This window comes from Lipotes vexillifer, unplaced genomic scaffold (assembly GCF_000442215.2).
Source record: "Lipotes vexillifer unplaced genomic scaffold, Lipotes_vexillifer_v1.1 scaffold356, whole genome shotgun sequence".
In the NCBI taxonomy this organism is placed as follows: Eukaryota; Metazoa; Chordata; class Mammalia; order Artiodactyla; family Lipotidae; genus Lipotes; species Lipotes vexillifer.
Window position 1 is genome coordinate 3,012,465 of NW_006797342.1, and position 11,422 is coordinate 3,023,886.

The 11,422-nt window shown below is 49.4% G+C and overlaps 1 protein-coding gene across 1 annotated transcript in view; it reads left to right on the plus strand.

The window, feature by feature from the left end:
• The first annotated feature begins 1,725 nt into the window (after positions 1-1,725).
• Positions 1,726-11,422, plus strand: part of EIPR1 (EARP complex and GARP complex interacting protein 1) — an 89,729-nt gene continuing 80,032 nt past the window's right edge. Inside the window, exons 1-2 of the mRNA XM_007469248.1 lie at positions 1,726-1,895; positions 6,008-6,091. Coding sequence (XP_007469310.1) covers positions 1,854-1,895; positions 6,008-6,091 — 126 coding nt within the window. The 5' untranslated portion in view covers positions 1,726-1,853. The remainder of the gene's footprint in view (positions 1,896-6,007; positions 6,092-11,422) is intronic.

The following is an 11,422-nucleotide window of genomic DNA, read 5'->3' on the forward strand; positions in this document are numbered from 1 at the left end:
CCTTAAATTGATTAATCAAACCTTGAGTTATTTTACAGACAGCACTGCACGTGTCTCCAGGATGACCCCCAAAGAATCTTCAGTCTACAGAACTCAAATAGAAATGTCGCTGGAGCCCTTTATGAGGCAGGAAATCTTTCAATAAGGAAAATCTGGCTTCCAGCAGCACCGGTAGTTTATATGGACTGATTTGAGCCTAACCAATCAGCTTCCAAGTTTGAAATTTCCCTAACCCCTTAAATTTCACCCTGAACCTTGGACTGGGGAGACCGATTTGAGACCTGTCTCCCATTTCCTTACTGGGCAACCTCACAATAAAGCTCATTCTTTTCTCAAAAGCTGGTACCATAGTATTGTCTTCTATGGGCATAGGGCAGTGAGCCCTTGCTGAGTGTGTGCATACACACACACACACACACACAGACACACACACACACACACACACACATTTAGGTTGTTTCCATGTCTCAGCTACTGCAAATAATCCTGCAGTGAACATGGAGTGCAGATATCTCTTCAAGATAGGGATTTCATTTTCTTCAGATCTCAAAAGTGGGATTGTGAGATCATATGGTAGCTCTATTTTTAATTTTTTGAGGAATCGCCATACTGTTTACCATAGTTGATGTATCCTTTTACATTCTCACCAGCAGTGTACAAAGGTTCCCTTTTCTCCAATCCTGCCGACACTTATCTTTTAACTTTTTGGTGACAACCACTCTAATAGGTGTGAGGTGATAGCTCGTTGTGGTTCATTTGCATTTCCCTGATGATCAGTGATATCAAACACCTGTTCCAGACCTCGTTATTTGAAACAAAGATTAAGGGAAGAGAGAAAAGTTAAATGGTCACACAGATGGAGGAGAGGTGCATGGTCCTGGAAACCTATGGTACCCAGGTTAGTGAAGGAGGTTCAGCTATGGGGATTTTGGGACTCCATGCAGTGTCATTCCTGTCTGCCAAAGGCATTGCCTAATGTCAAGGCAAGCACTTTGGGAGTACTGCCTGAGCGGGGCAACCTCTCCAGCATGACAGTCCTTGGAGATCCACGGACCCCAGGATCTTCCCACCTGGCTTCCTACAGAGGCAAATGTTGCCACACAATGCCAGTGGTTCGATGCCAGGCATCACCCCAGCCCTGGCAGTGCGATCCCTTGGGCACTCCACACACACCGCCTGGCGCCTGCAGATATGAACTAGCCCGGTCCCTGACTTTAAGGATTCCTGGTCCCAGCCTACCTGAGTCTGACAGGCCAGACACATACCCTAGCCCCCCAACATAACCCCTCTGTGCCCTCAAATGTCACTGAAATTTGCAGCGGCCCATCTGTAAAATGTAAGAATGAAGCCTTAGCCGTAAAGCTGGAGCGAAGAACTTAACGACAGTGCCTACAAAGCATGCGTCCCGGCGTCCAGCCGTCCAACGACAGCGTTACAGCCCCAGGGGAGCCATTCCCCCTGAGGCGATAGAGCAGGGAGTGGCCTGAGCTGCAGACCGCCGGGCGGCCGTAACTGCGAGCCGGGCTGGGCCGGCTTCGCTCCGCCCCCGCCTCCCTGCGGGAGTTCGCAGGCCGGCCCTCCCCTCGCAGTCCCACTCTCCGGGGCCTGGGAGCTGAGAGCCCGGATGGGAGCCAAGTGGGCATGCGCACAAGCCCGGCGCTGCCGCCATTGGCCGCCGGCGAGGAGCGCATTGATGACTCATCAGGAAAACACAGGAAATGAGCCCTACGGGAGCCGGGGTGGGCCAGAAAGCGTTCCGGTTTGGCGCCGCCGGGGCTGGAGGGAATGAATGGACGCTGAGGTGGGGCGCGCCCGCTCCGGGGACCGGCCTTAGGCGAGTGAGCCGCCGCAGCATGGAAGACGACGCGCCGGTGATCTACGGCCTGGAGTTCCAGGTGGGTGACAGGAGGGCCCAGCGACGTCGGTGCAGCCGAGGTCACTGGGGATTCGGGGGCCAGAGGCCCTGGTCATCCAGGACGGGCTGGGGGCCTGCGTGACACACGGGGGGCGCAGCGGTTCTGCCCGCGACCCCCGGGCTTGGGAGCCCCCGCCGCCTCCCCTCAGCCCCGGGCGTTCCTTGTGGCCTAATTCTCACCACTCACTTCGGTGTATTTGCTTGTGTACCTTTCCTCCAGCATTGGCGTTCCTGGAAGCAGGCACTCTATTTTTTTTTGCGGGGGGGGGGGGCGTTTAATTTTGACACAATGTTAAATCTACACTAAGAGTTGCGAAGAGACACGGAAAGTTCCTGTGTCCCCTTCATCCAGCTTCCCCTAATGCTGACGTCGGCTCCAGCACTTAGGTGTGACCTTGGGCCTCAGTTTCCTTGTCAGTAAAATGGGAAAATAAGCATCTCCCCCTTGTGGCTGTTATGAAATTAAATGAGTTAATACATTTAATTCAAGCACTTAGAACACTGCCTGGCATATAATAAGCATTCAGTAAATGTTCTGATTATTATAATGAGACAAAATTCTTAACAGATAAATTCCACACAAGGCAGTATTTTAGTGTCCTATGAGTCATGAACTGTTACAGGGCTTGACAGCTGGCTCTATCACACAGACTGGTGCCTTAACGACCAGTTATTGAGAACTGTGTGTCAGGCACTCTTCTTAACACCATACATATATTTTGTTTAATTCTTACAGCAATCGTATTGGTAGATGCTATTTTTCCTGTGGTCTATGGCTGCTTAGCTAGGGATTCTAGCCTATGTAGGCTTTAAACCCAAACTGACTTCAAAGCTCCTTAACCACAAAGTTAAACTGCTTTCTCCTTAACAAGGTACACATGTGGGTACATCCAGATGGTGCATCCAGAGGGTGCACAGGGGGAGAGAGAAGGTTCTCTGACCTTGTGCTACCTCAAGTGTGCATCTTCTTCCAATGCTACTTAATAACTTTTTGGTCTCCTTAAGTAATCTCCTAAGTAACCGGAGGTTTTGATCTTCACTGTTGGATCTTTGAGGTAACTGAAATGTTGTTTCCTGGGATTTTGACAAATCAACAGAGTAGATCCTTGCCTTGGGCATCAAGCATTTTATCTGAATCTCTTTATCTTTTTTTTTAATTTCTTTTTTATGTTAAAAAAGGTAGCTGGTTTTTGCACTTGTTTACTTTACACAGCTCTGTGGGCCATGGCTTTCTTGAATTTGAAGAACCATTACTACAGTAAACATAAAAGAACTGAAAGTTATAGTGGAGGTTTGGTTGTCAGTGATGTTTAAATCACTGTGGAGCACAGTTTGCATAGAAGATGGGAATCTGATTATTGACCATTGACTGAAGGTAATGAGGCTTGGAGGGTAAAATGAGGCACCACTGTGCAAATAAGAGGCAGAAGACCAGCATAGAGGGGCCGTTAAAATGAGAAAATGCCGAGCACATCCGTGTTTCTGCAACGTTTTGACTTGTGTTCATGATTTTAGCTCTTTTTCTTTTTGTGTATTTAAAAATTTTAAAACAAGTAATTCTTACGAATTGTTTACGCAGTCAGTGGCTGAAAATCTGATTAAAAATCAGCCAGCCCTAAGCACTCCCTTTCCATCTTATCTGAGTTCTTGAGAACAACCACTTTCAACATTTTAAAAAGTGTTTCTTCTAGTCTTTACCTTCTTGCTTTTATCTCTTGATATAACGTGGCGACTGGATGGCATGGCACGTGAGGATTTTTGGCTTTTTCTATGCTCTCCTGTCTTCCTTCAGACTCCCAATATAGTTAATTACAATCTTTTGCCAAATCTATACTCAGGTTTCTCATTTTTCTAATTACATTGTTGACTGCTGATTCAAGTAGGGTTCTATGACTTGTTTAGCCAGCTTTTCAGGATTTTTGCACAGAAAAAATTTGAATTTTAAGTTCTGTACCTTACCTTATTTTTGTGTGCGTGTCCTGGATTGCCTGGTTAGTGCCATCCTTACTAGCTGTGCACCTGGTGCCGGTTTCTCCTCCTGGAGTTTCCATTTCCTTGTCCTGTATCCCTTTGAGCCAAGTGCCTAAATTCTTGTGTTTCTATTACCATAACCTAGATGTTCCTTTCACACTTGCTCTGCAAGATGATGACTGGAAATCTGTTTACACTATTAAGACAAGTAATATATCAAATCTTGGGTGAGTTCTAGGACCCTTTTTCTCAAAGGGTGGAAGATTATTTTAAAGGACGTACAATAACTGTGATCAAATAGCCAGTGGATCTGCTGCTTCCAACCCAATGCACGAAGACACTGCATTTTAACAGTGACAAATTTAAGCACAAAGCCATCTTATAGTTTCATTCTATAGATTTGTTGTATCTTCAGATATTGCATACATTATTCGTTGGGGTTTCTGTCTTTGCATCCTTCCAGCATTGGGTCTGGTTTTCAGTTCCTCCAGCTGTGTCAACTCAGGTTCAGTTGTCTGGGGTTGTCTTGCCTTCCCTCTCTAGTCTTTTCTGGTTTTCTCCCTCGCTTGTGAAGAGGTGATTGCTCCATTGGGTTTTGTAGGTGAGTGTCTGTGTGTATAATCACGGGCTCTGGCTCTTCTGTGGCAGCATCTGCCTAATGCTTGCATCTTCTGACGCCTTTTCCCGTTGTCTCCTCCCCTCCCCCTCCCCGTCCCTCCTCATGGTGCCCTTGCAGGTCTCCCATGCTGGACCCTAGATCATGTCCAGGGCTGAGCCCTCGCGTGCAGCAGCTCGCTGTAGGCTCTGTAGGTGGAGGTGGGCCAGGCCCACGCCCAGGCCGACAGGAGTTCTTGCAGCTCAGGGCTTTGCTGAGTAAACCCTTTAGCTGGCATTTACCCCAAGGCCAAGGCGTCTGGCAGAGTCTGGCTTCCCACTCCATCCCACGGAGCCCCAGGCTGCTCCCGAGGAGATGCCAGTCCGTCCCCAGCCCTGCTCTTGTTCTTGCCCCAGCGTGTGCAGGGCACCTGTTTCTGCCACCCCCTCCGGGCGGTTCCTGGTGTTGTCCCCGCCTGTGTCTGGGGTGTCGCTGCCAGCGTCCTCTGCGGTGTCTTCTCTCAGCTGGCGCCTTGGCCGCCTCGGAGGCTTTGTTCTCAGGCGCGTTTGGATTACAGATGTTTCCGCATTTCACTGAAGACAGAGTTTGTGTTTGTGCTCTTCATTTTCCTTCCTGCTTTTGTATGATTTCCCAGAGTCTGAGAAGAGAGGAGAGAAGCCTTCGCCACTGTTTGAAAAGTGAGCTCCAGACTTGGCTGGGTGCGGTGTCTGGGGCAGGCGGCGGGCGGGCACAGGAGTGCCAGCGGGCTCAGGTCACCTGAGATCCACTCAAGGGCTGAGGTGACTTGGAGCTCCAGGCTGAGCAGGTTCATCTCACTCTAGTTCGCCCTCGCGCCTGGCCTGTGACCCGGGCTGGGGAGGATCCCACCCCAAAGCCTCTCGCTCTGCTGGCCCCTCCTCCCCCGAGGATCCTGCACTCCACTCACCCAGCTCTGGGAGCCTGTAAGATGCTCTCCTCAGCATCACCGCTTAGCCGCCTATTCCAAATTGATGAGGGCCTCCAGGTGAAAGTGGGTAGGAGGTCAGCCCTCCTCTAACTTCTCCTTTCCTGGAGCTTGCATTTCATGACTGGCAGCTTTCTGAAGCCTTGAAACAAACTCAGGCTTTTTGGTTTAGTTTTTCCAGCTGGCTCTGCAGGAGACTTGGCTTAAACCACCTGTTCTGCCATCACTGGGAGCCATTTTCTGCTCTGTTATTGAAGAATAATTTCTTCAACCAATCAATTACTGTTGAAAGTAAATAATGGTTTTGTTAAAAAACATAATTTATATCTTTATTGCTTAATTTTTGTGCCCACTTACAGTTGTTTCCAGATATACTTTGGAAGTGGAATTGTGTCACAAAGAGTACAAGAGTTGAGGGCTCTTCGTTCATGGTTCTAAACTGCCTTGCAGGCGCTCTGTACCAGTTGCTACTCCATCAGCAGTAGAAGAGGCAACTGCCTTTCTAATCTGTCTGTTAGATCCACCTTCATACATGTGTGTGCATTTTCCTTCCCTCCTGCAGGCACGTGCTCTCACACCTCAAACGGCAGAAACAGATGCCATTCGGTTTCTGGTTGGGACGCAGTCTCTAAAATATGATAATCAGGTAACTATTTTTGACAAATGTATACATGTTAGTTACTAAGCCTGTTCTTAGTTTTATAACCATTTCATTCTTGATTTTTCAAGCAACATTTGAGAAAATTAATGCCACACAAACAAAATTAAACTTTCATTGGGATTTACATAGCCAACTGTATGTGACGATTGAATTAAATAATTTAAACTTATTCTGTGTAGCATTATTGCCGTAGTTTCGTGTTTTGGTTTTGTGGGTATATAAGATTCACCGTGTAAGTGGTTGAGAAGCAACCCAGGGTACGAGGTCAGCATCACCCCATTGACCCCAGCCAGTGGTTGACTGCTCTGATGGCTCATAGCACTCTCTCTAGCTGAGCCTGGACGAGGCCATAATCCCATCGCAACATAGAGTTCCAGGCTGTCGCTGCCAGTTGTTGGTCCAGGGAGATATACAGGGTGTGACCCATGTGCTGTCCTGGCCACTATAGTGGAAAGGCTGTTGGATACTCACAAGATTGACGTTCAGTCCACGGCTTGACACAAAAGTGTGACCATGAGCAAATGGATTAACTTTGCTGGACTTCGTCTTCCTCATCCTCAAATAGAGGTAGGGTTGTCTGCAGGTGCCGTGGATGTTGCGGAGTTGTGCACTGCCCTTGATCTTGGGGAAACGCACATCAGGCGGTGTCACGTGGTGCAGCCCCCATCCAGTTACTGTTGTCACTGAGGGGTAATGGTGTTAAAATCGCTGTCCAAGAGTATTCGGTGCCACATGGGGTGTGGTGAAATCATCACTCTCCCATGCTGATGAGGGACTTTATGTTGGCATAGTCATTTTGGCAGCTAATTTGATGGTATACATCTAGAGCTTCATAAGTAAATGTTCATATTATTTAGCACGTAATTCTTATGCTTAAAACATCGAAAAAGCTTTATATACAAGGGGTAAAATCGTATTGGTGCATAGAATGGTGAAAGCACAAGAAGCGATCACATCGTGCAGGTAGTAGGTTGGATCCTATGGCATTCCCATCCTCGATGGCAGATTCACATGATTAGCCTGGCTGAGCCTGGCCACTGTCGGCAGAGTGCTCCCTCATTGCATGCCTGAAAAGCTGAGTCTCCTCAGAAGCGTTACAACCTAAAAATTCTTAGGTGATTCTGTGAAATGTTCAGATTGTATATACTGTGTGATCACTATTGTGTAAAAAAAAAAAAGTAGATTGTTTTGCAATATATACAAATATCGAATCATTCCATTGTACACCTGAAACTGATGTAATGTTATGTCAATTATACCTCTATTAAAAAAGTAGATAAAGTACAAAATTGAATCTCAGCATAGAATAAAGACTAGAAATAGGTCAGAAGGGCTCGAAATTTGAGCCATGGTTATCTTCAGGGAATGTGAATGTGATGTAAATTGTTTCTTTATAGTTTCCAGTTTTCTGAACATGTGTGTATGTGTATGTGTTACTTTCCTCCTGGAAAATGTCAGGTGGGAATGATTTATTTATAAAGATAGTTAGCAGTGGCTGTCTCACAGGGCAAGAGGAAACCCGGTGACGGCACCGTGCAGCCTGGGGGTGCTGGTTGGCGGGGAGAGGGGAAGGCTAACCAGGTGACAGCACAGGGAGCTGGTGACAGGAGGCACAGCTGTTTCCTCTGGGGATGGATGGGTGGAGTTTGTGATGGGGGAGGTGTTAGAGGCCTGGGGACAGAGCCAGGTGGACGACTAACTGCCTTTTTCTCATCTACTTGTGTTTCAATTCCACCCAGCTCCGGGCCTGTACCATTGACCTTCTTGGTAGAACATCAGTTTTTATTTTTATATTTTTTGGCTGCGCCGTGTGGCTTTCAGGATGTTAGTTCCCCAACCAGGGATTGAACCAACGTCCTCAGTGGTGAACGCTCAGAGTCCTAACCACTGGACCACCAGGGGATTCCTGAACATCAGTTTTTAAACTTCTTAAGAAAAGAAAGAAATTGTTATTATTATTTAATGAGGGTTGCTTATAAATTTTTTCTAGAAAATATTAAAAGCTGACAGAAACAAATGAATTAAGAGCAAAATGCGGTAGTGTAAGGCATTAGTAAGTTACATTGTACCTGGTTTTATCAGGCAAAATTGTATACCATTTGGTTATGATACTAAGAAAGGATCAGCCCCAAATGACATAAAGTGCTTTAATCTTCCTGAAATCCTTCTTGAAGCAAGATAATCTCGGGGGTGGGCCCAAGCATCTGCATTGCTAACCAGTGTCAGGGAGCACCTCTTATGTGGCCCTGTCATAGTGGATCGTAATTATCTAAGCCAGGGGGGACATCAGCCTCCTGACAAATGTAGTTTACAGCTCCATATGCCTGTTTATCAAATGTACTGTCTACGGGAACAGTCCTGGCTTTTAGAATACGGGCTGTCAGTCCGTGGGCCTAGTAAAAGAAACATTTTCATATTATATGAGAGACTTTGGTTCTTCTTAAAAATCAGTCTTAGAAATCCAACTTTCCAGTGGTAAGGTCCAGAAAAGTTCGGTAGTTAATGGTAACAAGTGCGTAACTCTTGGTAACCTCTGCCGCATCCTCCAGTGTGTAAGGCTCCTTGAGTGCTATAGGTGCAGAACCACTGTGTCCTCTGCTGGCTCTTTCCTTTCAAAGTCCTCATTAAGGGCTTCCCTGGTGGCGCAGTGGTTGAGAGTCCCCCTGCCGATGCAGGGAACACGGATTCGTGCCCCGGTCCGGGAGGATCCCACATGCCGCGGAGCAGCTGGGCCCGTGAGCCATGGCCGCTGAGCCTGGGCGTCCGGAGCCTGTGCTCCGCAACGGAAGAGGCCACAGCAGTGAGAGGTCCGCGTACTGCCAAAAAAAAAAAAAAAGTCCTCATTAAGCTGCTGATTCAGGCTTGTAGCCTCTGGCTTCAGTTATTTATTTCTGGCCACAGTTGAATTTAAGGGTGGAGGCTGAGGTTTATACCTTTCTTTTTACACTCTTCACCTGTGGCTGTGAATCCAGACGATAGGAATGAAAGGGTGTTGCTGACCTGCTGGCGTTTCTTTTCTGTTTCTGAGAAAGGTACATGGCCTTGTTGGGACAGTCATTCATTCACTCATTCATTCATTTGCTCAGCAATGCTTATTTAGTGTGGTGACAGGACTCTGATTCCTCTCACTGTGTTAGGTGTGAGACTCACAGAAGGAACAGATACACTTGTGCCCCGAGTTCAGCTTCCAATGATGTGGTGACATAGATGTGCAGATAACTGCAGTGACACTGAGGAGAGAGGTCCAGGCGGAGTGGCACGTGGCCGGAAGGACACCAGTTTCTTCCTGGTGGCATCAGAGCCAGCGTCACAGAGAAGGGGGCGTCTGAGCTGAGGCCTTCAGGCTGCGATGAGTTGTGTCACTTGCCAGTGGGCCTGTGTTTTCATAGTACTTTGGCTCATCCTCGGGGAGGGAGCCCAGGGGGAAGGGAGAGGCGAGAGGGAGCAGGGGGGCCAGGCTGCCTGCATGGACACCTGTGCCGCCGGAAACAGTCCTCACACCCGGCGTGCATGTTTCATCTCAGACATGCATGCCTGTTCTGCTCACATCACACGTGTGTTCCTCTCACACGTGACAGTGCTTCCCCTCACATGTAGTATGTTTCCTCCCACGTGTGAGACACAGGTCTTCTCGCGTGTGATGTGCATGGTTCCCTACATGTGTGCCACATGCTTCCTCCCACGTGTGACACGTGTTTCCAGAGGCATCTGCCCCCTGGAGAGGATGCCCTGCAGTGGGGGGAGCATAGCATCCCTATTTCCTTCTGTCTCCAGAGGAAGTCCGGTTGTCCCTCTGGTTTCTGACAGTGTTACTGTTATCACACGATTACCACCTGCGTTTTAAAATGATGAGGGCCATCTCGCTGACTGCCCCTGTCTCCTTTCCCCTGTCTCCGGCTTGCTTCCCTGCAGTGAGGGTGGACAGGGGCTTCCCCTCTGTGTCCTCTCCCGTCAGCGGTGTCGTGTGTGTCCCCGTCTGGCAGTGCTGTGTGCTGTGTGTCTGTCATTCCCCTCCTTGGGACGTGCTCCCAGCCGCCTCCAGCCATGAGCTGGTGAGAGAGAAAAATAATGATGGGGGTCCTGGCCTGTGAGCCACGGGGGACTGAGGTCCAGATGGGGAGTGCAGGCAGGTGGTGTCCACTAAGCCCTCAGTGGACAGGGCGGGTGCTATTGGCCTCATTTCCAAACGGAGGGGTCGGCTCTAGCAGCCACGCGGTTTCTCCCTGGGGCCCTGCTGAAACGCGGCAGGATGACCACCAAGCCACCGGCTCCCTCTCCCCGCGTCTACCGTGAACTGTGAAGCTCGGCTGGGCGAGGGCGCGTCCTGGACACTTGCTGTGGCGCCCCCACGGCTGATGCCCCTGTGGGAGGAGGTGCCGCCCCTGCCCCGGAGCACCTGCAGTGCCAGCTGTGACAGTGACAGTAGCATCACGTGACCTCAGCCCAGCTCTGAAACCCCGCCCCCCGGAGCTCCGCCCTGCCTGGGGAAGGAAGGGTGGCTGGTAGGGTTTCTGACCACCCCCTACCGCCGCCCCCCGCCAGTTTTGCCTCAGGCCATCTCAGCTCCTCCCTGGCAACTGTTAATCCCTAGAAAGCGCCCCTCACCTGAATCAGTGCTACTTAATTCAGCCCGGCTGTTCTCGTGAAAATTTGAGGAGCTGTCACAGTTGCTGGCCTTTCTTTGTCTGATGAGCTGCTTTATTTTCTGTGCCTTTAATTTTGTGCTGCCTGTGTTTGCAGCAGGACGGGCACTTCTGGAGTCTTGGTCTCCCCTGAGCTCTCCTTTGTGAGAAGGTGGGCTCTCTTGGGAGGCTGTGCTCCTCTGGTCCAGCGGGAAGCTCTGGCAGAGCCCAGGGGCAGGGCTTTTGCGTTGCAGGGGTTGGTTTGCTTCCACACCGTGCTTTCCCTGCAGAATCTCTCTGCATGTTGCTTCTCCCCTATTTTTTGCGTAGGTGGGTGAGCTCCAGGGTGACAGAGAGGACCACTGTGGCTGGCCCTCTCTCAGCAGTCACTGAGAAGGCTGACATCCCCGAGGGGCTGGCAACACAGCTGCCTTCTTTCCCCATGGCTCTTTTCCTTTGTAATCTTTTTTTTTTTTTATGTGTCAGCTCGATTGTTCTGTATTTGTATTTTGACTGAGGACAGCTTTGCTCATGTGCCCTCTCTGCCTGCAGGTCCTGTATTTGGCCACCCTCAGAATCACCGGAGGCGTTTGTTAGAAATTCAGATTCCCAGCCCCACTCCAGACTGAGCCTCCATTTCTCCCCGTCCCCCTCCCGTCCCCCTCCCGTCCCCCTCCTCCTGCCCCTCCTCCTC